At 40.3% G+C, this 26563-nt stretch overlaps 2 protein-coding genes across 3 annotated transcripts in view; one reads left to right on the top strand and one right to left on the bottom strand.

Annotated features, from left to right (window-relative positions):
* Window positions 1-13288: 13288 nt before the first annotated feature.
* Window positions 13289-18627, top strand: SRP19 (signal recognition particle 19). The gene is made up of 5 exons (XM_060235610.1): window positions 13289-13421; window positions 14177-14252; window positions 15567-15638; window positions 16036-16147; window positions 18255-18627. Exons 1-5 carry the CDS (start codon window positions 13381-13383, stop codon window positions 18386-18388), a joined length of 435 nt encoding a protein of 144 aa, XP_060091593.1. The 5' UTR covers window positions 13289-13380; the 3' UTR covers window positions 18389-18627.
* Window positions 18628-24637: 6010 nt separating this feature from the next.
* REEP5 (receptor accessory protein 5) overlaps window positions 24638-26563 on the bottom strand; it is a 38168-nt gene continuing 36242 nt past the window's right edge. For both annotated transcript variants that reach the window (XM_060235608.1, XM_060235609.1), the window contains exons 4-5: window positions 26282-26450; window positions 24638-25013 (exon numbers count right to left, since the gene is read on the bottom strand). In XM_060235608.1, coding sequence (XP_060091591.1) covers window positions 24964-25013; window positions 26282-26450 — 219 coding nt within the window. In that variant the 3' untranslated portion in view covers window positions 24638-24963. The remainder of the gene's footprint in view (window positions 25014-26281; window positions 26451-26563) is intronic.

Below are 26563 nucleotides of genomic sequence, written 5' to 3'. Positions count from 1 at the left end.
GAACTTAAGCTTACATGGGAGAGGACCAGAGGGGGGGGTTGTAGAAAAAGCCCAGCAGGAACTTATTTGCATATTAGGCTACACCCCCTGACGTCACCATTGTTTCACGCAGGGCTTTTTTGTAGAAAAGGCCCAGCAGGAACTCATTTGCATTTCAGGCCACACACCCCAATGCCAAACTAGCCAGAACTGTGTTCCTGCTAAAAAAAAAGTCTTGGAGAGGACCATAATTTCCCGGTTTAATGCCCCCCCTCCAATCTCATAGCACTGTTTACAAGGGTCCTGTGACCCCCTGCAGCCATTTTCGGGGAATGGGTATTGGAAATATCTATTTTTTGATCAGAGCTCTACCCATGGTCATTTGGATCCAACCCGATATGCTTATTTCTTCTGTTCCTTGGTCTTTTAACTGGGCATATTTAATATAGCATACACATGAGCCCTGCCTACCTAATATACAGTCTTCAGCTTTTTCAACAGAGCATACTGTATGTTTCAATGTACCTTGTAAGTACATTAATATAGCATACCTTGTAAGTATGTAAGGATACCACTATGTACCTTGCATACTGGTACTCCTTGCAATGTACCAGCAAGGAGAGTTAAGATCAGTATTTGTTCATTGGTGTGAATTGTTTCCCTTGCAGTCCGTGCTGCCAAGAGATGAGAAGTACAGCTCCATAGAATCCCAAATAAGGCTGTTGCATGAATCCTTAATGGTTGACTGACAAGCTTTCATGGCAGCTTGTCTTTAATGATGCCGTTAAAAAAATGTACTTGCTGAGTACCACTTTTTTGTTTCTACTGAATTAACCACTAGTTTAATGGGATTAAGTAATGATGCACTACACAGTATCAATTGATGAGATCTTTTAAAAAATGTTACTGACTCCTATAAAGTTTTCCTGCTTTTGCCCCACATCTGGTAATGAGAGAACTGTATTCCTTTTCTCCAATTTCCTGGGGGAGTGAGTTGTGACTCAATGTACAAGCCAAGTGGTTTGCTGCTCTTTTGTAACTTAATGCTGACATTGAAATAAACTTAATAATTTGACAAACATAATTTCATTTTGGTGTGAAAAACAGTCCAGTCAAAACCAATGAGAAAATTGTAATGTTTACTGTTTTGCAATGTTTTTAATTTCAATGTAAGTGAGGTGTGATCAGGTCTGTATTTTTGCCCTTATCCTTCCTTTTAAAAAGCATTAATTGAACTGTGATTAATTTGAATTGAATTATTTATTGTTCCAAGTGCTGTACTATACCTTTTATGCTTTCTGACTTGTAAACTATCCATTACAGTTCATCATGTACTGACAATGTTAAATCTCTGCAAATCCTGCTAAAACTTTTTATATCTCTCTGACAAATCAGCCCTGAGCAGCGATTTGAGGTAGTCTGTTTTCAAAGCAGTATCTCTATTAACATGTTTGAGAAGTGTTAACTTTCTTTGTATATTTTTAATGTGTGAAAGAAATTAAAATTCAGAACTCTTGTGTTTAGCTAAACTTAATTTGTAACTGTAGAATGGGATAACCAGTAGTGGAGAAGGATTTGCCCTGCAGAACGACTTTTGAATTCCTCAGCTGCACCCAATGGATTGTTTAAGAATGATTTCAAAGAAAACACATTCTGTCAAAAGTCAAAGTGCTTGCTAATCATAAAACTCCCATTCAGCCCTGCCTATCAACACTATTTATCTTTACCAGGCCAACTCCATTCTCAGGCTAGATAGATAAAACGCAAGTTCAGTGAAGTACAGAGCCCAAATTTTCACTGCTTTGTATCTAATAATGAAAGCAATCCAGACTAAAATGCAGTGACAACTCTTGTTTGAAAAAAAAATCTACTTTTACCATTAATTATATACTGGATCTTCATATCCTGTTTCTAGAAAGGTAATGTTGAAGGTCCATACTGTGCTCCTCTTTAAAAACAGCTGTAGTACTGAGTTCATCCTATAAGATAACATAAGATTCGGCATCCACAACCTTTCTCTTAAATCCGCCCCCCAATTACTATAGTTGTAATTTCTAACCTTTTCCTCATTTATCTTTACATTGGTAGCTGCTAGTATTTCTTTCTCTTGCTTCAGCTTTTGCTCATGTTTGTCAGTATCCTTTAAGTATAAAATCTGGGAAAAGATGCCATGAGAAATAGAACCATGGATTCTGCTTGTCTTGTATAAAATATTTTTTTCTGAATGCATCTATTCTGTGGTAGTGGCTCTGTCCAGTCCTAGTAATGGGGGACATGCAGCAAAATTGTTCATAATTAGGTACCTTCTGGATTTTTTCAAGTTTTCTTTTGTATAATTCTGAACATTTGCCTTTAACATTAGATTGGATTCAACCAGTTTTTCTCCTGGTAAGAAAGGGAATAGGGAGTCCTCTTTGACCACCAAACACCTGTAATGGGAATCATAGGACCTGAAGGGATAAAGCTGGTATGAGCTGGATACTATAGTGAAAGGGGAAAATTGGATGAGATTAAATGAGAAAACCCTTGACTGCTTCCAACCTACTGCTATTATGTCACAATTATGCAACTTCTTTTTTGAAATGTAAAGCACAACTTCATTGCTTGTTTGTTTTTTGCAGTTTGACATCCCTTGTAGCTTTTCTAAGTCAATTTGAAGCAATGCGCACTTTAATTGTAAAACAGCTTAAAGCAACCAGTCCTAGGCATACCATTTATTTCCTAACATCTTGTGTTTGAAACCATTTTACAGTGAGCTATTGACTCCTGTGTTTTTAGATTAATCACACACTCTTTCTGATAGTGCCACTTAAACTGTGTATAGGCTTAGAGAATTACCAGATCCCTTGTCAAAGATTTTACCAACACTGCCTCATCATAATCCACTAGTTTAAACCAATTCAGTTCAGGTGAGATGTTTGTTTGGACCTTTGTTATTGCCATTCAAGCGACAGGTAATTTTTTCGCATATGAGCTTGAGCAATGTTGCCTGCCCAAGAGGACATGGAAGAGTAATGCCAGTAATTGGCCAAGGTAGCAATGTTCAGTTTCAGTGACAGTTTAATGGTTCTGGAAATAAATTGGCACAATCCAGTCAAAGTTTAAGCTGTTTTAAAATATAACACATTGAAGTCCATGGTTTAAAAGTTTGTGCCAGACTGTGCCCGTTTTGTTATTGATAGTTGTAAGACATATTTAAAACACTTTGTTTGAAATTCCACTAAGCTTCTGTGTCTACACTTCCTACATGCAACCAGCAAAAATTGTGCATTCCTCTGCTTGAGCAGCCTTGTTGGTGTAAGCTGCATGGTATTTGTGGTGAACAGTGTTAGGATAAATTGAGGATGGAGTGGGATAGGCTTAAAAGCTTTAGTGATGTCAACACAATAATACTCTGGAAAAGATCCAAAGGATTCTCCCCCTCCCCCCCCCCAAAAAAAACCCCCCTCTTGTCTGCCAGGAATTTTACTCAGCATTGGGAGATTCTTAATACCAGAAGTACCTCATAAATATTATTATGTATCTTATTTCAGTAGAAGTGTTGCGAACCCAGAAAAATGTGGTTGGTATGCAAATACATGTTTGTAAGTGAGGGTCATCACTAGCAGATACAGTAAAAGTCCAAAAATATGTATTTCTTAGTACTTGGCAGGTGGAGGTTTGTCAACATTCAGGGAATATACTCCCTAGCGAAGCCTTTTTCCAGCCTAGCTGGATTGGTGCACTTGAATGTAATATAAAATACCATGTGATCAGTTAGTGTCAGGATTCTATTACCTCCAACCATTCCTACTAGATTACTGTGATGCAGGGTTGCCAATAACTCAGAGAAGAAAAGGTCCTTCCCTTTTACATAGGCTTACTGTATGGAAATGGGCAGTTGAGCCTTATGTAGAATTGAGGTCAACAACATGGCAATGTAAACTTCCCATTAAGCCTCTGGTACAGGTTCAGGACTTTTCCCCCCTCCAGGCTGTTGACACCCCTGCTGCTAGGGTGCCTTAGGACTATGTAAAAGCAATAGCATATGGCTACACTCACTAGTCCCTGGATCAGATGGATTGGGTATATGTGGTATACCAGTTCTTGTGTCAGATTAGAGATGCATTCAAATCTCTATCAATAGGATTGTGTGGGCTCCACCCCTTACTATCTAACCTTACATAACGATTTGTTTTAGGATAAAATGGAAGGGGGTGCACTGCTATTCACTCTGAACTACTTGGAAGGAGGATGAGATCAAACAAATCAGTATCTGTGTGTCACTGCTAGGCTTCATCATCTAATGATACAGAATTTCATTCATAGTTGTGTGCATTCTGTAAACAAAGCAAAGTAGTCCTACAAGGACAAATGTATGGTTCTTTTTTAGGCTGAATGCTGAAGGTGGGAATTTCACCTAAAATATTCAAGCTTTCCTAATGTACTGACTGCTTGGTGCTTCAGGTTCTGTTCTTAAGAGAATTGCTTAGACAATGGCTGAATACTTGCAACTTTATAATGTGAATGAGGCATTTAGTTGTTCCTCATCAGTTTGCTCAGTGTATACCTGACCAAATGTTTGGGTTCTAAAGGTATTTGACCATTTTCCAAGTTCTTCAGGCAGTTTAAAGGATTAAAATATGATCTCAGAAGCTGCCCTTAAGGTACACTTCTCTGTAAATCAAAGTAAAATAGACATTCCAGATGCTTGGGATAAATGCTTCTTGAAATGTGACACATTCATGATTAAACTGGTAAACTCACTCTAAAGGATTTTAATAAAACTTGATTACAGGTGAGCAGTGTCATCCCAATCAGATAAAGGGATCCATGCTACTGCTTGCTAGATAAAGAACTGATCAGACTGTCGGAAGACATCAGAATCTAAGTACTACCTGCAATGGGACGTGCTTTCTGGGGCAACTAATGAAACCTTTTTACAGTCAAGCTATATTGATACATTTGAATGCTATATAAAATAATGTGAGAAAATGCTAGAGAGGAGCACAGAGGGGAAGAACTTGGTTATAGCTTCACCAGCGAGCTATTAGCACTGTGAAACAGAGAATATGCAGTGCTCAATTATATGTTTTTGACGTGATGAAATATTACCTTGACCAAATAAATGAGAACTACTATTAAAATGTCTTGATACAAGTGAAATTTTTAGATAGTTTCGTTTTCTAAGCCAGTTAATGATTTCACACACACCCTGCTTGTGGCTTTGCCCTAGCTATATCCTTCACTCCATGTAAGTAACATGATCAGCAAAATACTCAGCCTAGGGTGCTGGGAGGTTGGGGGTGGAAAATTCGGCTCCCCACCCCCTCCTGCTGCCCCAGGCAAGCACCTAGTTTGCCTGCCTCCTCGCTTGTTGCCGCCCCTCCCTTTCCTTCACCTCCACACCACGCCTCCCTCCTCCCTGCCTTCCCCACGTGTCAATTGTGATGCCGGAACCGGCTCTAATGCAAGTCTGCCTGGGGCGCCCCAGGGCATCCAGCCAGGCCTGTGTGTAAATTGCCTGTTCAAACCTTCAGTGCACAGTTAATGTATTTTTATTTGGCAGTTTATTAAACTTAAAACATTATCAGACATGACAGAAATGTGCCAGATTAAATAAGGCAATATTTCAGGTTCATGTTCCTAATTTCCTGTTCTCTTGTGAACTAGAGACAGCTTTTCTTAAGGTTTTTTTTTTTTACGAGAAGCTGCACTTGGTATATTTTTCAAGTATTATGAAACGTATGATATAACAGACTACAGCTTTAATGCTAGTCAGAGGAACTCATTGCTTATATGCACTATATCAAACACCTGTGTAATATGCTTTGGCTTGAAATGGCACTCATCCAGAGGGGGCATAGCCTCCAGATCCCCCCTCCTCCTGGCTACGGGCCTGGGTTGAAGCATTTAATATAACATTTCCTTCTCTAAAGAGCTGTGTTCCCTCTAAGCAGAGTTAATGTGAGCTAGGTCACAGTTTTTTAGCCTCTGGCTCACACATTTTGTCTTAGCTCAGGAAGTATGACCCCAGAGCAAACTAATTTATGCAGTTGCCAAATTGCTGGCTCATAACTTTAATTCCAGTAGCTCATGAAGTAGAATTTTTGCTCACAAGAATCCACTGCTTAGAGGAGGCATTGCTAAAGACAAGAGCATGAGTGCAAGGTTTGTTCAGTGTTTGTCTCAAAGGACTGCCTTGTGTTTAAGTGGCCATTGCCCATAGGGTTTCTAGCAGACATTTACAGGGTGACTAAAGGGATTCTATGGGGTATGCTGGAACCTTACCTGCTTGAATTTTCATGGACTTCTATTCAACATGCATATGGGGTAAAATCATGTACACATTTGGACTGCTGACAACTACCTTTATGTGATATATACAATTTTTTAAACCCAGCCCAGTCTCTTATGTTCCAAGTTTTTTTCACACCAAGTGTGCACCAAATAAAATTTAAGTCTTTGCAGGATAACTCCACAAGTCTCCGAGTACTTGCAATGCTAATTCTGCATTTTGTAAGCCTGGGATTGGATGGGGGGTGGGGAGAGTGATACTGATACTGTTTTGCCCTCGTTTGTATCTCTGCATTAACCACTTCCATGTGAACTACCCGAACTTCTTAACTTCTGAGCTTTCAAAGAAAGGCAAATGTGTTTTATCATGTGTTCATTTTTCCCCTTTAAATATTTCTAGAAATCTTACAGGAGATTGGGAGAGAAGGTAGATAGTTGTGGAAAGCCTTCTTAACAGAATGTATGAGCTAGTATCTTTTGTGACCTATTTCTGTCTCTGAATTCTGCATATGATCTGTGGCATTAAGTAGAGAAATTTCTTTTGACAACTGAACAAATGCAGAGACTATGGATGCCATATATTCAGAGTAATCACTTTATGAGGGTCTGAATTTAACTGACACACTTGTAGAACCATTTCAGTATAGATGCTTAAGAAATCCTGACTGCCTGCACCAAAAGAATCTACTTGAGTGTGTCATAATGATGCCTGTTAACTCAGCCACAAATGTCTCTAACCAGCAAGCAGAATCAATGGAGAAATGAGGCAGCCTCTTTGAGTGTCTTAAGGATGATGGACCCCCAGAATTATAAGCTTAATTCTATTATAAGGTTAAGAAAAAATGCTTAAGGAGTCGGAAACATCCACCCAACAGAACTTGAATACAGTTGAATACTACTCAGTCTCTGGAGGTTGGGAAGAGAATAAATTCAAGATATAATGACAAGCTTAACAATAAGTATTTATTTACAATAATGAAATTGCTCTTCTGCATTTGACCAGAAACCTGCCAGGGTTGCTTTCCCCTCAGTAAATGTCATGGTGACTTTTGCTGTAAACAAGTGACTAGGAATCAATGAGTTCAGGAACAACAGGGCACTCTGTTCTGCAAACATCTATGAAACTTCTGAAACTATTAGGAACTTATCTGTACTGCAGGAAATGTGCATGCATTCTAAGGACCCAGGAGAGGATCATATGTGCATCTATGTAAGTTGGCTACAAACAGCATGGTTCTATTATTTGTGTAACATAATGCTATGCATAATCACACTGAAATTCCAGTTTATTTAGAGAGGCTTCCTCCCAGACCTCTGTGTGTTGGACTAAAACTTTAAACCAGGGGGTGTCAAACTCATTTGTTAGGAGGGCCAGATCTGACACAAATGGGACTTTGTGGGGCCAGGCCATGCGTGTCATAAAATGTGAGGCAGTGGAGATGTAAACTTTATGCAGGATGCCGACAAAAAGATATTAAAAAAAAAACTTAAAATGCAAACATGCTTCCAACTCTTGCAATATTTTGTTCAAAATGGAAAGGTGAAGGAATAGTGGGATTTGGCAATGCAATTTTTAAAATAATAAAAGAAAAAGCACAAGGATCACAGCTGAACCTAAAAATATAAAATGCTCTGAGCCAGGGAAAACATTAAAGGTGGGAGAATAGTGGGAGTTGGCAATACAATTATTAAACCAGCAAGAAAAAGCACAGGGATCACAGCAGAAATTAAAAATATAAAATGCTCTGAGCCTGGGAAAACAATGAAATGGCATTGCAAGCTCCCCCCGCCCCCCATCTACTCAGATTGGCTATGGCTCTCCAATGTAATAGCTCCCTTTGGTTGTGGGTTCCCAGGTTAGAGTATTCACTAGGCACCATTTCTCAGGTCAATTGAGCACAGACAAGCTGGATCAAAACATCAGCCCTTTATTTGCAAGGACACAACTTCATGAAACAACAGCTTCAGCTGTCCACAGGAATGCTGCAGCACAGAAAAAGTTGCAAGGAAGATGAGGATTGGAAAATCCACTCTGCATTTACTTTGTAGCTTTGCTTCCTGCTACAGCTGGCAAAGACAAGGCAGAAAGAGCAGGGAACTTTAGCAGTCTGGGAGCTTCAAAGAATAAGGACAGAAAGAGAGAGAAAAGATCTCTGGTTAAAGCCCTGGGTGGACCAGATATTTGACACCCCTGCTGTGAACAATGCTATATAAATCTTTTGGTGAGGTTCAGTCCAAGTCTTTGATTGATGCCATGAGACCTAAGGTGACAGAGATACAAAGTGCTACCACAGCACACCCTGTAAAAAGACTGAACAGTTTTGTACATGTTATCACATACAATGACAAAACCCCCCTAATAAACATACAACCATCAACATAGAGGAATACATATAAAGGAATCCAAACATACTATCAACACAGATGAGGAATCCAAACAATGTGTATAATTACAACAAGAATCCAGTATCCATTCTGTTTCAAAGCAGATTTCGAATAAATTCAGAGGTTGAAAGACAATAAATTTTCTGACCTTATTCCTACGAAAAACATCACTACTTATTCAGTCACCCATTTAACATAGGTTTTAAAAAACCCCAACTGGAATCCTTGCAAAGACCTCTGCGATTACAAGTGCCATTCTTACTGCTGCCAGTATAAATTATGTCCTATATGCAGGTTGCTTTAGAAGTTAATACTGTTTCTGGCATTAGTCAGCATTAATATTTTTTAGTAAATCACTTCATACTTTGTATTTCTACACATACATATTTCTGTCCATCCCATTCTCATTTTGAAAGATTGCTTTGTAACCAATGAGATGTGCTTTCAAATGAATGTTTTCTTAGATTGTAATGATAAACCTCTGACACAGTTAACAGCCTTAATTGAATGTTAGATGTTATTATTTATAGGAAGAGAGCTGAAGACACTTAGAAATGACCTAAATACACTGTCCTGATTTGGATGATAGAGGGTAATATACTGGAGGAACTTTGAGTCCATGGTCTTCAATATCTGTAATTTCACAGATATTCTTGTATCTTGTGTTAGCATAAAAGTATGGAAATAAGACATTCAGAGATCTGGAATGCAATGCCATCAATATGCTGATTATACTGAAATCTTGAGGGAAAAGATCCTAGGGTGCAGGGGGGGGGGTTGTGCAGGAATGCACAAGAACACAGTTCCAGCAGGCTTGACATCAGGGTGTGTGGCCTAATATGCAAATGAGTTCCTGCTGGGCTTTATTTTTTTTTACACAAAAAGCCTTGCTAGGGTGACTGTGGAGAAAATGAACAGTTGTCTGCAGTGGTGGAATGGACTGGCGCTAGCAACCTGAAGTTTGCACCAAACCAGAGTGGCTCTTGGTTGGTGAATTAATTTATATGAAAGTAAATATAGAGTTTTAGATAGGGGTGTACTCTCTGTTAAAAGGATGAAGTCTCCAACTTGGAATAGATGATGATGATGATAATAATAATAATAATAATAATAATAGCTTTTATTTCTATCCCGCCCTCCCCGCCTAGGCGGCTCAGGGCGGCTAACAACAGCTCATACGTTAACATAAATAATAAAACTTTGGATTTAACAATTAAAATTAAACATATAAAACCAGTTAGTTAAATTGAAATACATAATTTAAGTTACACTATATGTATATATATATCTGGCAGCAATAAGACTGTTCTGGCGCTGGTTCTGCCAGTTTAGATAATATTATAGATGGCGGTTAAATCTAGATCCTAGATTTAACATTGCTCCTTTATAGTCAAGTAGTGGCTCTTGCCAGGAGCACTTTCGCCCACCTTAGGCTGGGGTGTCATCTGTGCCCTTCTCTGAAGAAAGCAGATCTTGCTTTGTTAGATCCTGAATGGATTACTGTACACTAGGCTACCTTTGAAGGCTTTTTGGAATTGCTGTGGGTGTAGCAGTAGTTACTACTGAACATATTACCCCAATCTTAATACCTTTCTGTGTTGGCTCATTATACCAGTTTAAAGTGATCTTTAAGAGCCTGAATGGTTTGAGAACTAGGTATCTTAAGAACCACCTCTACCCTTATGAACCTATTCATGTACTGTGATATTCTTCTGAGGCCATACTCTGCATTGGCTACCATGAGCAGGTTGCTGGAGAGATGGACTATAAAACTAAACGGAATAAATATTCCACCCCATTGGAATGAAAAATTATTGCATTGGAATGAAAAATTATTTTAGCACCATCCTATGCATAACTAATCCACTCTAAACCCATTGACTAGAGTAACTGCGCAAGATGGCACTGTTAAGCTTTCTGGATTACTGTGAGAAGCCTCTGTGTGACCAGGCAGACCACACCTCTTTGCTGAGGGATTGTTTGGAAATGAGCACCCTTCATTTATTGCATTCTAGGAGTTCCTGCCAGGCATTTTATATTAAGATGGATGCCAGGGCTGGCAGGCCTCACAGACATACCTATGCAGGGAGAACTCTGGGAAAGTGTAAAATCCTGGTCTGACCAAGCTGCTACCCATCCCTTCACTCTATTCCTATCAGCCTCCCATCACCTTCCTTTTACCCACACCTCTCCTCATAAAAGAATCCCCTAAAGAAGACAGGTTTTCCATCTAATTCAAAAGAGTCACCAAGCAATATTTTACATTTTGATTTGTTTAATTAACAAGCCATTAGCACTCTGACTCACTGGAGGAAGCAATCAGAGTTTCAGTTCAAACTTCATTTTTCATTAGGAGATCCTCCCAACCATCTGCTGTTTTTTTGCCCTGTTTTTTTGCCATAACGAAGATTGTGTATAATTAATAGTGTTCCTGCCTGGCTCATTGGAGCTTTTAGGACTGAGCTTGGAGACTCAGGAACAATGGGCAGTAGGATCCAAACCCCTGCTGCCCTGCTCCAATCACAGGCCCCCTGCTGGTCTGAATGATCCAATGGTGTCCTTGCACGGGAACCTTGACGTTTATATAGTTGGCCCTGTTGGCCCAGTTCTTCAGTCTTGAGTTCAGCCATTACCATGCTGTACTTAATAAAAGAGCTTTGATCACTACAACCACGTTTCCTCCATGCGTTGAACCCACTATATTATATGCCCATTCCTGAGAACACCATTCAGTGTGGTCCCAACACTCCTAGTTAATCCCATCAGTACATTGTTTCAAAGGGCACTTGCATCACTGTGCCCCCAGGTTACATTTTGCCAGCTCCAATTTGGCACGTCTTATCTTGGGTGTCTAGTGACATCTCACCCCCAAATAGGGTGCCAGATCTGTGTTGAAGAATACCTGGAAACTTTGGGGATGGAGCCAGGAGAGGGTGGGATTTGGGTAGGGGAGGGGCCTCAGCATAGTAAAATACCAAAGAGTCCACCCTTCAAAGCAGCCATTTTCTCCAGAGGAGCTGATCTCTGCCAGTTGGAGATCAGTTGTAAAAGTGGAAATCTCCAGGCCCCATCTGGAGGCTGGCTACCCTACCCCTAAATTCATTTGGGTCTTTCTGTGAGATGCTACTTCTTTCACAGCCTTCTCTGCGGAATGCTGCTCTCCTAGTACTGTATAGTGGGTTCTATGCATGGAGGAGTCACAGGATGAGTGATGACAAGCTCTTTACTAGACGTAGCATAGTATAAGGCTACATTACAAGACTGGGGACGGGGCCACCAGGGTCAACTTATATACATCTCTGGGTTCCCGCGCAAGCATGTTATTGGGTTATTCAAACCAGTGGGGCTTGTGATTGGTCCAGGGCTGCAGAGATTTGGATCCTGCAGCCCTTTGTTTCCAAGTCCCGAAGCTCAGTCCATATGGCTCCAATGAGCCAGGCAGGAACACCCAAAGTCTTCCCTCGAGTCCACATACATATACATAACACCTAGACAGGTAGCTACCACTGAAACCAACCTCCCCCCTCATTCTTCCTCTCACTCTGGCATTTCTGCTAGCTCATGCATTTCATAGAATCATAAGATTTGGAAGGGACGTCCAGCATCATCTAGTCCAACCCCCTGCACAATGCAGGAAATTCACAAATGCCTCCCCCACGCACATACATCTCCAGCAATTTAAAACACTAGGGCATGAAGCATTTCTCCCAGTCTTAGGATTCTGTTAATAATCTTTAAATAGCAACTACAGTTTACAAAGGTGTATCTGGTGGCATTCCTTTATGGCAGTTCCATTCATATATGAGGACAGCACTAGTGTGAAAGTTATACACAAAACTGTCCTGTAAATTTGACTCAGTTGCCTCTCAAGAGAAAATCCGACGGCTCGGTGTGATTTACACATGCTCCCCCACCCCCCTGCTTACTTTAGAGTCCTCCCAAAGCGACCATTTTCTCCAAGTGAATTGATCTCTGTCACCTGAAGATCTGTAGCCCAGGTCAGCAGAGGGTGAAATCAACTACCATGCCGCTCTTCCCATCCAGTCCTACTGCAGAAGAGCACAGGGCAGCGGTTCTTGCATTTAATGTATATGGCTAATCCTTGCATTTAATGTATATGGCTAATCTACCACTGCGTGGAAACTGGAAAAGGGAATGTATTTGTGTGACTTCAACGTGGCATCTCACTGAAGCAACGTGGCATCCTACTGCAGAAGAGCACAGGGCAGCGGTTCTTGCATTTAATGTATATGGCTAATCCTTGCATTTAATGTATATGGCTAATCTACCACTGCGTGAAAACTGGAAAAGGGAATGTATTTGTGTGACTTCAACGTGGCATCTCACTGAAGCACTTCCAACAACTGTGGCCTTTATCAGATCCCATCGTTATCAGCCACCCGGAAGAAGCAATTACCACCTAGACACTGCTGCTACTCAGCGGCCTAAAACGCATGCGCAAACGAATACGCTAGCCTGCTCATAGCCTACAGAAACCATGCTCTTTTCTCAGCACTCTTAACTTCTCGCGATATCTGATCCTTTATTTTATCGTCAGGTCTTCCGGAAGGGCGGGGTAAGAGCCACTTTCATGCTATACGCGCTTTCCTTTTGACTGATATTTATGGGACCCATTCGTATAACGGTACGTCGCCATGGGTGGGCGGGATTTCCGATTGTGTTCAGCGGACGGTTCTCCTAGTTGCGTCAGAGGGAGGGGAGCGTGTTGGTGCTGGGGCTATGGCCTGGGCTGTGCCCTCGTTGCCCACCGACAAGTCTCGGTAACATGGGATGGGGGAGTTCTGTGAGCTGTTGAGGGCTTCGTTTCTCGAGCCTGCTTTTCCGCCAGTCCCAGGGGCTGGTCCCTGTCAGACTTACTGGGGAGTGGGCATGGCAGCGTTCAAACACTTGTTTATGCTGATACGAATCCCACCGCTAGTTTCTTCTGTTCCGTACATTGTAAGAGCTCGGGAGGTATCTGGATAGCTACGGACTTTTATTGTTTCAAAGGCAGAGTAGATGTCACTAAACGTATTCACTTCTTTTGTCTCAGCTGTCTTTGATGCACTTTGAAAACTACTCTGCAATTAGCACCGCTTAACTAAAAAAAACCCTCTGCAATGCATCTCTTTTAACATTTTCACATTGTAGATTAAGGGCTTCTCCATCATGTGCTGAAGCATGTCTCTTTTTTCTTTTCTGTTCCTTCCCCCCCCCCCCCCTTTATTTTCTCTGCAATATGGTATTTTAGGGTGATTGGAGGATTAAGGTATGGTAGTGTTGGAAATTCTCAGTGATAAAATGCTAAATAGGTGTTAAATATGTGTTAAATATTGATAGGAACAAATACTGTAGCCCCATTGTTGCTTTTTTACTTGAAATTTGGGAGCAGGTTCTTTTATCTGTTTTTGGTAGTTGTAGCTACCTTCCTCAGCCAGCTCAGTTCCTTGCGTTTCAGCTTGCTCTTATCATTGAGAATACTGAATATCTATGTATGCCATTTAATAGCATGCAGCTTTCTCTGTTCTTTATTTAGGTTCGTTTGTATCTACCCAGCCTACATAAATAATAAGAAGACAATAGCTGAAGGAAGAAGAATACCTCTTGACAAAGTAATTGTGGACTGTGGGGGAGGCAAAGCAGCCTTTACTGAAAAATAAAATTAACTTAAAAAGAGTTGATGAAGGAGCTGAATATCTTATTTTCTAAAGTCTTGTGATCTGAAGAAATACCATCAATGTCTTTTTCTGTGAACCTTGTCTCATCGGTGCAGAATACCAATTCCTGCCATTATGTTTTTAGATCCCATGTTGGTGGGAAAAATATGCCCCACTTTTCTGTATACACTCAAAGTGTATACCTGACTGATAGTTAAATAGTGCTTATGTGCTATGTGGTAGATTTTTAAAATGGGTTAATGAAGAAAACCTCCTTAGGGCTGTAAGAGCAATTCAGCTGAATGAGACAAGGGTCTAGCATTCTGTTTGGCATAAATGTTCGGGCCTTTCCCTGTTGTTACTGCTTGAACTGCCTGTAAACATGAAAGTTCCATTTAATTATCATGGCTAGCACTTCTAACCATTATTAAAGTAGCTAGTCCTTTTAAAAGGCATCTTAGTGGCAATCATAATATCCTACAACAAGTGAATACTACAAATCACTAATTGAGTAAATAAGCACTTTTTATGTTAGTAGGGGCAATCAAAAAGTTTAGTTGTACCTCATAATGTTGCAAAAAGATGTTTTCTTTTCCATGTCACTTGTATGAGTAACCCCATGTTTTCTGGCCATTTTAGCAAGTAATTTGTTTAGCTTCTGGCTGTTTTGCTTTTCAACACCTACATTTAATTGAATTGTAAGAATTTGTTCTTTGCCAATGTGCTTTGGTAATGCTTTGTCACATCCCTCCCCCTGAATCATGTGTGAGATATGTGAGCTCTTTAACTGTTGTGGACAGTACAATGGAAAGGCAGTGGCAGATTGGCCATTTACTCTGCTGTGGAAAATCCTGGTGGGCCACTGCCCTGAGCTGGTATAATGGAGATGGTGAGGAGGAGCAGCACAGTGGTACCTAGTTTGGTTGCACTGGCCCAGCTGCTGTGTAACCGATGAGAAGGAGCATGAGTGTGGCAGCACCCGGCTTCACCCTGTGCTAGTCAAGGAGGGTTGTAGCTGGCTAGGAGAGGTGCCTAATGGCTCTGTGTCAGCCCAGGCTCAGTGCATTCAGCACAGAGGAGGAAGGTGGGGACTTCTTTCTCTTCTGTTGGCTTTTTGGCCCTCTGTCAGTGTAGTGGCAAAACAGCATATTGCTCTTTTCCCAGAACTGTTTTCAGCCCACCCCTGTTAGCAGAAAGTGTGGATTCAGTTGATGTATGTCTTTTTGTAATACAAAAATGTAGTAATTCAAAATGTTTGATTTTTTTTAGGCTGTTGAAAATCCCACATCTACCGAAATCCAAGATGTATGTGCAGCGGTTGGACTTAATGTTCTTTTGGAGGTACAAAGCGTTCTCCTGTTTCTTGTGTAATTTGAGAACTTTTGGAACTTGGAAAGTTCTTGTGAGAATGTATGTTCTTAAGAGAATATGTATATACTGAAATACATATCCAAAGCATATCCTCATAGCTGTAGCAACACTCAAAAAGCCATAGATTTTGGTGGGGGGGGGGAATGTTGTACTATAGAATAGTAATTAAAAGCATGAGCTTTAAAGTGGAAAATCCTTACTTCAGTCTTATCTTGGCTATGAGTGGTGGGTACCTACTTGAAAGCAAACTGCTTTTATACTTAACTGTCTATAATATGTGTTACTAAAAAAGTTGGATGTTTATTAGAAAGTTTATATGTTTGTGTTTTTGAACATTGTTTGCTTTAAAACTTTCCCCAAATGTTAGAAAAACAAAATGTATCCTAGAGAATGGAACCGTGATGCTCAGTATAGGGGTAGAGTGCGGATTCAGCTGAAGCAAGAAGATGGCAGTCCCTGTTTTCCTCAGTTTCCAACACGTGAGTACAAGGGTGGTTTTGTTGGAGAAGCTTTATTTTGTCCCCCCCCCCAGTAGGTGTATTTCAGTTTAAATTATTAGGGGGGGGACTATACTTCATGTACCATGGTGGATTGGAAATTTTGGAAGCCATTTTGCTCTTCTGTGAAAAGCACTTGCCCATGTTTCACAAACTCTTTTGGGGGGGGGCGGCGGGGGGAACAGAGTTTGCATGAACAAAATGAAAATATTCACAACTGTGATAGTGCATCTTAGTGGTTTGGGTGTTGGATTCAGACCAGGAAAATCCAAGTTCAAATCACCATTTGCCCATGCTGCTTACTGGGTGACCTTTGGTCAGTCATTTTCTCTCAGCCTAAACTACTTCACAGGGTTGTTATTATGAGGATTAAAGTAGATCCACATATACTTCCCTTAGGAGTGGCAGGATAGAAATGTAACTTAGATAGGGCTGCCACTTTAAACAATCTACGTTAGTTCACATCCATTCCTCTTCTTGGCAAGCAGTGGGTGAGATTGTGTTTTCAGACTAAAAGGTTTGTCTCCCTCGCCAGGACTTAATACTGTGAAATAGAAGCCCCATGAAAATTCAGGCCACTTATGCACACATGGAAATGTTCATTTAAAACACACACGTGCATGCGCACACACACACACACAAGAAATGGTCTCAGTACAGATCTTAGACCCTGAACACCCTAAGAACAAATCTTAGAACCCCCTGAATAGTGTAAATATTTTTGCCACTCGGTTATGCTAGAGCTCAAGTACTAGTAAATTGAATCAATGCAAAGCACAATGTAAGAAACTGAAATTGTAGAAGGGTGTTCATAGTTTTGCTTGCAATTAATATATTTAAAGAACAGAGGGACACAACATATATACAGTAAATCAATTTACAGAAAACCTACTATTCTTCTGTGCAGTATTGCATAGTGTATTTCTTCTATATTGTGTATATATGTTGTGTATGCCTTTCTGTTAACCTGCTTTAGAGACCTAACAATGAAAATGTGAAAATAATTAGCATCAAAAACACGGTATTTTTATGTAATTTCTAGTCATAATATAACCTGAGAACTGAGCATGCTTTTTTGGCCCTTGTAACGACAGCAGTGGGGGTGGCAAGAAGATGTTTGTTTTTTGCATGTGATCCATGCAACGGTCACCTCAAGATTGGACTACTGTAATGCCCTCTACTTGGGGCTACCTTTGTGCCGGACCCGGAGGTTGCAGCTGGTGCAGAACGCGGCAGCCAGGCTGTTGTTGGGACTCCCGAGATGGGAGCACATACGGCCGGGGCTGCGTGGGCTGCACTGGCTGCCAATTACATACCAGGTCCAGTACAAAGTGTTGGTCATTACCTTTAAAGCCTTGTATGGCTGAGGACCGGCCTACCTGAGGGACCATCTCTCCCCATATGAACCCCAGAGAGCACTGAGGTTGGCCGGGAAAAATAAAATGACTATCCCTGGGCCGAAAGAGATCAAGCTTCAGAATAACTGAGCACGGGCCTTTTCAATCGCGGCCCCTGCCCTATGGAATCAGCTTCCTGAAGAGGTGCGGGCCCTGCAGAACCTTGATCAGTTCCACAGGGCCTGCAAGACTGCCCTCTTTAAACGAGCATATATTGACTGCTGAATTGTTAATTAAGGACCCGCCAACATGGCCCTGTTCTAAGGACCTATGTCATCATGGAACTATTCACACTGGCAGAAACTAGCGTCAGAACGCCACCATTGCTGCCAGATCAATTCAAATTATGAATTTTAAATACATTAACTGGTTTTTAAATGTTTAAAGTTGTCATTGTTAAATTTAAAGTTTTTATATTTATTACTGTATATGTATGAAATGTTGTTAGCCGCCCTGAACCTGCCTAGGCGGGGAGGGGGGGATACAAATAAAATTTTACTTACTTTATTTATTTATTTACTTACTTTTTTAAAACCCCTTCTCTATCAGCTAATTTCTTTGTGTTAAGTGAATCCTATCTAATGAATCTGGGAATGGTGTGTATACTGTCTTGAGTTCTGTACTGGAAGGATGGTGGGATACAAATGCAATATGTTGTAAATGTTAACCACACTGTATTTTTTCTCCCTTAGGTAAGTCAGTGATGCTTTATGCAGCAGAAACAATCCCCAAGCTGAAAACAAGGACACAAAAAACGGGCAGCAGCGACCAAAGTCTACAGCAAGGAGAAGGTGGCAAAAAAGGCAAAGGGAAAAAGAAGAAATGAGTGGCTGGCACTAAAGTAATTGCATGGATGTGGGCAAAATGACTAAGGGAGTCTCTGACCTGGAAGTGAAACAAGCCAGCAAGAACTGTTGAAACTTCTTTGTAGACACTGACTGAACTGGAATGGATTTAATTTGCATATTGTATAAGCCAGATCACCAACTTTTTCAACCCACAGAGTACTGGAAGTGAGCATTTTCTGTATTTTTATTAAAAACAAAACAAATACATGATTTAAAATGAGTTGCTGGTAGTACTCAGAGCTGGTGGAACAATGCAGTCCAGTTTGGCAGTAATAATGTTGCACTGGGATAATGGTTGTGTTGGGCTTCTTGAGTTTCATTTATCATTTAAAACAAACAAAACCCTTGCCTTTTGGAACCCAACATTAAGGATTTATTGTCTAGAAAGGGTAATGCATTGGGTTTCTCAAATAGAAAATCCCTATTTAAATAACTGGTTTTAATAAATTCCAGAGTGGTACTTTAAAATTCCAGCTTCTTTTTATGCTATCTAAAGCTTTACGTTAGAGTCCACTTCATCACTTGCATTGGATAAGGGACCCCTAGTCCCTGAAAGCTTGTGCTGGGATAACAAGGAGTTAAGTGTTTGAAATGACAGAAAGATTACTGTGTTCTGAGTCAGTAAATTAATCTTCAGCTGAAACATCCTTCAGTGTATGTTACAGTTGATCTGTGGCCACATCTAGGTGGATCTGAGTAACAGGATTTAAATCTTGTGGTCATATTGTGGGTTAGGAAGATTGGCATGTCTCAGTGCTAGTTGTAAATAACTTGCATGTTTGGTGCGTGAATTAGTGAGATTTAAGCATTTATTAGTATTTTGACATTTGCCTCACACATGAAACATCAATGGTAATCTTAAAACTATCTCTAAGAGCTTATGTTAACGTCCCTACCTCCATATTCCTGATAGTTTAGCATAATTGCCACATTTTTGCAAGCGAACTAAGATTCATTCTGTCCTTTCCCTTTTTCTGCCAGGAGTGTCTGGGATGGAAACAGCTGTAGCATTTGATGCATTCTGGGAACACGGTATTCATCCCAGTCACTTGGCATATGTTGCAAGAATTTTCTTTTAGCTGTCTTCTATCACCACTCAGCACAGCTCTGTAGGCTGTGCTGAAGTGGGAGATGTGAGAAGTATTTCCTTCCTCTTATTTAGATTCTAAGCCAAAGTGGAAGCCAATAGATAGAAAGCTTGTCTCATTGGGAAGCCAGGTATTCTAAGTGACTGAAGTTTCTATTTCATCAGCCTCTCAACTAACTGCATTTCTGATTTTAAATAAATACCACCTAAATGTGTCTAAGGCCAAGTAAATGCTGTGCAAAAAAGTCCAAGAACTGATAAATGCTACATGATTATAAATGTAATGTGATAAAAAACTCTCTTAAAAGAAGACTCTTGATCTTGGATTTTACTGCATTAGAGGACTATCTCATGAAATATAGGCTTTGTACCTTAGCATTAAATTAGAGGACTATCTCATGAAATATAGGCTTTGTACCTTAGCATTAAATTTTCTCAAAGGACATCATCAGCTACCTGAAATAAAGTTCTGGCTTTAATATATAACATGTAAATTCTGTTTTTACAGAAGCAGCAAAATGTTATTTAAATATTAACAAACTTAACATCTGGCTAGCCCACATAGGTATTCTGAAGTCTGTCACTGATTTTAGTTAAGGAAGTAAGCATGTTTATGCATTCCTGTCAGTCTGATGCACAGATAAGTAACAGTCTCTTTCCCTCAAATCAGCATGATGTTTCAGCCTTGAATGGGTTGGTCCCGTGCTTTGTGTAGCTCCATATTGGACTGCACGGACTGCAGTTAATGATGTTGTCTGATGTGTTTGTCAAGTAACTGCAAACACCACACCAATTTACACATTTTTTTTTCCATTCTGAAAAGGGGAATGTCACAATAAGCTGCATTACATCTTTGTTGTCTTTAAGCATAGCCAATATAAGGTGATTGCAGCTAGAATTATACTTCTGTTTTCTTCCCATCTACTGTATGAATTTTCAGCCCACTGTAAATTAAGGGGGGGGCTTTCTCTAAGGGACTGTTATTAATTCAGCCAATTGATAAGCTACAAGTTTGCCTAAATTATAATATAAGCCCCTCCCTAGTGATTTTGCAGATATTTTAAGATGAGCGTGAGCCTTTCAAATATTTGGTCATTCTAGTGTTCTTTTTTCCCAGTAAGATGTAACTAAAGATCTAACCAATATAAATTCTTATGCACAAGCTGCATTAAATAGTTTGGTGAAATTCCTCTAGATGGCAGTATCACCAAATTACTGAAATGCAAACTCTCCAACTAGGTAAGAGGCCTTACAGGTCTTCCATTAAATAGTATGCAATTAATGTATAAACTAAGCAGATGCTGTGATCCTGTGTGTCATACTTCATTGGCAAGTGAAGGCCATTCTTGTGGCACAGATATTTTCCACCAGCTTTCTACATAAACCAGGCCCAGGATTACAATGAGTCTGGGAGGAACCCAACTTGTGGGAGGGACTGATTTAAACTTCTTTTTATCTTTCAGAAAGGGTGGTGGTGGTGTTAAAGCAGCAGTCCAGTGGAACCAGATCTGAGGAACTGAACTATGATTCATGAAAGCTTATGCTAGAATAATTTTTTTCTTTTAAGGTGCCACTAGGCTCATTTTATTCTACCGTCACAGGCTTATATGGCTGTTCATCTAGAATGACCTTAAAATATTGGCCTAATCAGGATCCAGAGGACTGGGTTTGAGATCAGCTAGTGTTAACCAGAATTGCACTGTGGCTCTTTCACATATTGTGTGGCTCTTGAAGCCCTCACTGCCCTGTCGGACAGCTTGGAGAAGACATTTGTCTCTTTAAATTACTTCTCCAGGCCAAACCAACTGGCAGCTTTGAGAATGCACTTGAAGTTGCTTTCTTTCCACCTCCACCTATTTGGTTTCTTTTCCTTTCCTTCTGTCTTGCAGCTTTCAAACGCCTGACATTTATTCTGTTTGGCTCTTACATTAAGCAAGTTGGCCACCCCTGATCTAGGAGGTAGTAAAAGTAATTCCTTTTAATCTAAAATTCATTCCATATATCGTTGGGAGGCAATACTCATTTTCTACAAAATATTTAAAATCTAGTCAATAAACACTTAAGAGAATTGGTAAGATATGTGGAAGGCTATTGTTTTCATTTATATTTGACAGAATCAAATATCATTGACTGAAATCCACATTTCTAGAACATGTAAAGTTAAGCCAGTTTGCATACATTGATGAAGCTTCCACCTTCTCTTCTGACAACTTTGGGAGTCAATTTGAATGTATAGATAGCCCCTGAATCAAAATGATCTCAGCTGGGCTTTTCAATCCAGTGTGTTTGGTTCCAAGCTTTACTTTCTACCATCTTGTGTCAACCCTTCTCACAGCCAATGCTATTCCTAGAGATCAGCAGGCTCTTATAGGTAGCATTTCAGGGGACATAGCAGAAGGGATGAACATTTTCTTTGATAAGCAGCAAATTAAATTGTAATCACAACAGACTTGGTACTACTTACGTGTCAGGTTGAACTATTAAGACCAGACCTGTAGTGGATGTTTCACAGTTAAAGTCAGACCATGGCTGATGCTTCTGTTCTGTACACGCCTTGCTTTGCTATGTGTTGTAAATCATACCCTTCAGACCTATTGTGCTAATGAGCATGTGAATACTAGCCTTCCCATTAGTGATGGTCATTTTCAGTGAAAGCATTTCCAATCTTAAGTTCACTTAAGAACTAGTTTTCTGTGCTACTTCAGGTGATCACCATATGCAAGGCCCCAAGTGGAGCTGATGACTTTTCTCTATGGAATTGTCAGCTGCCTACTTTCCCCACTGAGTACTATAGAACTGCATATAGTAAAAGAAGTATGAAGTCTTTCTTAGATGAGTTTCGCACTAGCATTCAGGGACAAAATGAACATCCTTATCATTTATTCCATTACTTTGATCTCCTACATATAGTGTGAAACTTTTCCATAAAGAAATATAAACATTGCATTAATGTTGGATATTATTTCTTTATTTGTATGTTCTTCTAAATACATTACCAGCATGGGCTGGCTAAGACACACTAACTTTCCCAATGTTTGCCAAGGGGAAAATGATGCATTTTAACCAAATCCAATGCAGTTATTTGCAAGTGCAGGATAAACTGTTTCAAGGCTAGTGCACTCTATCAGACTCTCAAACTGAAAAGGTACACCCAATATATGTAGCTATGGACAATCTCTCCCTACAAATCTCAAAGACCACTATGTTTTAAAAGTTCGTTTGCTTTGCACATTGTTTCATGATTTCCTGCAGATCCACATGACACCATGACATAAACTACCTTACACAAAATTTATTCAGAGCACATAACAATGAAATAGAAATAAAAGCCCACAACATGCATGCAAGGTGGTAGTTCTGCTGCTAAAAATGTTAGCATATTCTAGATTCTCTTTCAGACTGGCTTTAAATGCTGCGCTTTTCTGACAGAAGTGAAGCCCACCATCTTCCATGGCAGTGCACAAGAGGCTTGCAAACTAGGAACACCTAATAAGGGCAGTTGCAGTAGCTAAGTTGTGCCTCCATCAAAGGAGAGACCAATAATTACGTTTCATGTGGAACAAGCAGTGTCAGCACTTTGTCTTTTTCAAACGAACAGAAGGAACTTGACTGAGAAGTCTACGAGGCATGCCCAATCCAATGATGTGAGGGATTGTCTTAAGAGTACTTTTTGTCTCCTTCCTCTACATGCGATGCACTGCATGTGCAGTTCACTGCATGCCCGTATTTTCACCTCCTGGCATGACCAAATGTAGTCATAGAGGAAAACTATTTCATGAAAATGCCTGCTGCATCTATACGAATCAAATTCCATAAAGGAGACAGATCCTCCTCTGCACTTTATTATGCATACCAATCTAGATCAGAAGTGGCACTTCTCTTTTGTCCTACATCATTATGGGGCAAAACTATGCTATGGCATTAATGGCCACAGACACAATCATTGCTGAATGCATTTATGGAGATCAGACCTATCAACACCACTTTTCCTAGCAAAGGCTAAATGTCTGTGGTCAGGACACATGTATTTAATTATCGCATAGTGGGACCCAACAGCAGAGGCTGGTTATCATCATCCATGTTTTGCTTCTAAACTTGCCAGGACTGGAAACAGAGTGCTGACCCGGATGGCTTTTTGGTATGAAATAGCAATACAGTTTTTTAGTATTTGCTCATAGACTGAAATAGTGCCCCCTCCTCTAGGTAACGGGGCTTTGGGTTGGCCAATCCAGTTTTGCTGAAGGACTGTTTTAGTTCTTTCAGGGAGTATGATTCTCTGGCAAGCCCCACAGCAATTGTGAACGCTACACAGAGATTGTCTCATTTTAAGTCAAGCTGGAGGTAACAATATAAAGTTGTAGCTGCTTTTAAAAATAAGCCTGGCTTCAGAAAAAAATCACAAGCAACTTGGGAACAAATATTTTTCAGTGAACAGTGCAGGAGACAGTCCTACCTGTTTCTCTGTGTAAGACAACTGTTCCCTGCTTATGCCATGTACTTCCAACAAAAGACTAAGGCTTAAGGCCTGGAGTGAACAATAGACAAGTTTGAAGAGCACTTGATCTGACAGAGGCCACATTATGAAACTCCCACAAAGAGAATGCAGTTTCAGGCACCATTTTGGAGGGCAACCCTAGTTGAGGGCATGCCTGTGCTGCAATGTAACTGGGAGTCACCTGACAGCATTCCACACTGCTCACCCTGTGCCATGAAGTAGGATGGGACTTAAGAGTATCGAGGCAATGCGCCCCTCTTCAGTTTCTCCTTTATCAGCAGCCATTCAGTGCATCCAGCTCTGGCAAACAAGTTTACAGAACGTGGTCAACAACAGCAAACTGCTTTCCTCTGTGTTTTAAGGACAAGTCCCACAGACACATCTACCAAAACACTGCAAGTTACAAGTGGTAAGTGCAACAATGAACAATATCAGTGGTTCTACACAATCACCTGCCTTCACTGTTAACAATATCGTTGCATGTAGGGAGGGAGATAATACACATGTGTCTCGTCTTTCTGATAATTATTTTCTGCATATGCACATGTGCAGTTGCATGAAAATCGTAATCGCATTCTGATATCAAACTACATTACAGCGAGAACCAGTCAAATAGTTACAGACAGACATTGCATGCAAAAAGTGTAATGGTCACAGCCTGGGGATATTTTATTTAAGTTTACTTTAACTGCAAGACATCACTGAAGACTTCTCTTTGTTTAGGAGACAAATAAACTAACCTGTATAAGCATTAGATACCACCCACTGCACTGGTTTGATATAAAAATGCTTACTTTTAATACAGCGAACTGCAAAAGAGCAAGCAAATTTAAAAACACATTCCTTCATAATAAAGGCTTTATTAAATTAAAAAAAGTTTCCAAGGCAACATTTTCCAAATCACTATATCACAGTCCCCAGTAATATCAAGCTGCATAAGAGAAGTGACGAAGAAACTTTTTTTTCCAGTTTTAGGTACTTTTCTTTTCCTCCCCCAATAGATTTATTGTTGCTTTCTTGGCTGAAATAGAAAAGAAAATTCATTATGTTCTAACATAAATAAATTAAATAAACTGCTAAATAAACTGCTGTACTGCTGTCATGAGCAGAGATGAAAGATGTAGGAGGCTAGCATTAACACTGTTAACAAAGTGATATTGGCAGCGATCATGAGGAAGACAAATATCTATATGCTTTGTAGCCAACTTATAGCGACGCTGGATTTCAATGTAAGAGATACAGGTGGTTTGCCATTGCCTGCCTTTGTGTAGTAACCCTTGACTTCCTTGGTGATCTCTCCTCCAAGTACTAACTGGTTTCCAAATCTGGAAAGCTTAGTTTCCAAAATCTGACAAGATTGGGTCATCCATGTCAGGGCATCTCATTTCTAAGCAGCTGGGTAACCAAGCTCCTGGAATTCTACCATCTCAAAAAGGGTAATATACCAATCCTGTAGGATTATGTTGAGCTTTTGAAATTCAGCACGTAGAGCAAATGAATTCTCTAAGCTGCATAAGTTATGCAAATCAGGTTGATGCACATACAGTTTGAATGGTTAGGTAGTCTTTTCTTTGGCTGGTAATCATGTGAAAGGGCAAAGAGTATGCAAAGCAAGGAAAACCCTGCTTCTGGTCACTTGAGCTCATGAAGTTGCCCTATACTAAACCAGATACAATGGTCAGCATTGTCTACTCAAGACTGACAGTGCCTCTCCAAGGTCTCAGGCAGATGTCTTCCACACCATCTACTACCTGATCCTTTCAGCTAGACAGACCAGGGGTTTAACCTGGGACCTTCTGAATGCCAAGCATCAGATGCACTTTACCATGCAGCCAAAACCCCTCCCCCAAGCTCTGTTCAGCCCCATGTTTCATCTCCCTTCTTCCCTAGCTTGTTTTTGAAGTTTCACCAAGTATTGATGATAATACATGTTTTAAAGCCTTTCTCTGAAATCTTGAAGAGCTAAAAACTATCTGCAGATTTGTGGGAAATGAAACAAGGGATTCCTGTAATGCAATACCAACTTCCATGTTTAAATGGTATACTCATGGAACTGTATTGTACCCACAGCCGTGCACCTCATGAGCTTCATCTTCTTCACTGTTCAACACTAGGACAAGAAAAATTAGCTTGAGGTCTGGTGGTAGAAAGGTCTAGAGCACCTTCTTCTAAGAACTATCCCATAGGATTTCTCAGTGTACCACCCAGTTCATCCATTCTGTCCAAAAGCAGTCAGACTAATGTGAAAAAACTCCTTGAAGGAAGTTGTACCTTTTGTCCCCACCTCACCTTCTTTAGTGATTGTATCTGCTGTCTCTGCAGCTTTGTCTTTCAGATCCTTCACTACACTGTCCAGCTGCGCCTCGTGCTTCAGGAAGAAAGGGCGGATAATTCGGTGGTACAGGAACTCTGCTCCATTTGAGGGACTTGGGGCCATGCACCATAACAGGAAACCACACTGTACAAAACAGAGATCATAAGCTGTGTTCCTGCCATCTAACAGAGGCACAAAGATACCCATCGTGAGAGCACTAGGATGCCATAGGCAAACCATTGTCTCAGCATCTCGCC

This window comes from Heteronotia binoei, chromosome 4 (genome assembly GCF_032191835.1).
Source record: "Heteronotia binoei isolate CCM8104 ecotype False Entrance Well chromosome 4, APGP_CSIRO_Hbin_v1, whole genome shotgun sequence".
Lineage (NCBI taxonomy): Eukaryota > Metazoa > Chordata > Lepidosauria > Squamata > Gekkonidae > Heteronotia > Heteronotia binoei.
The sequence above is the reverse complement of the archived record's forward strand: the minus strand, read 5'-3'. Positions and strand labels throughout refer to the sequence as shown.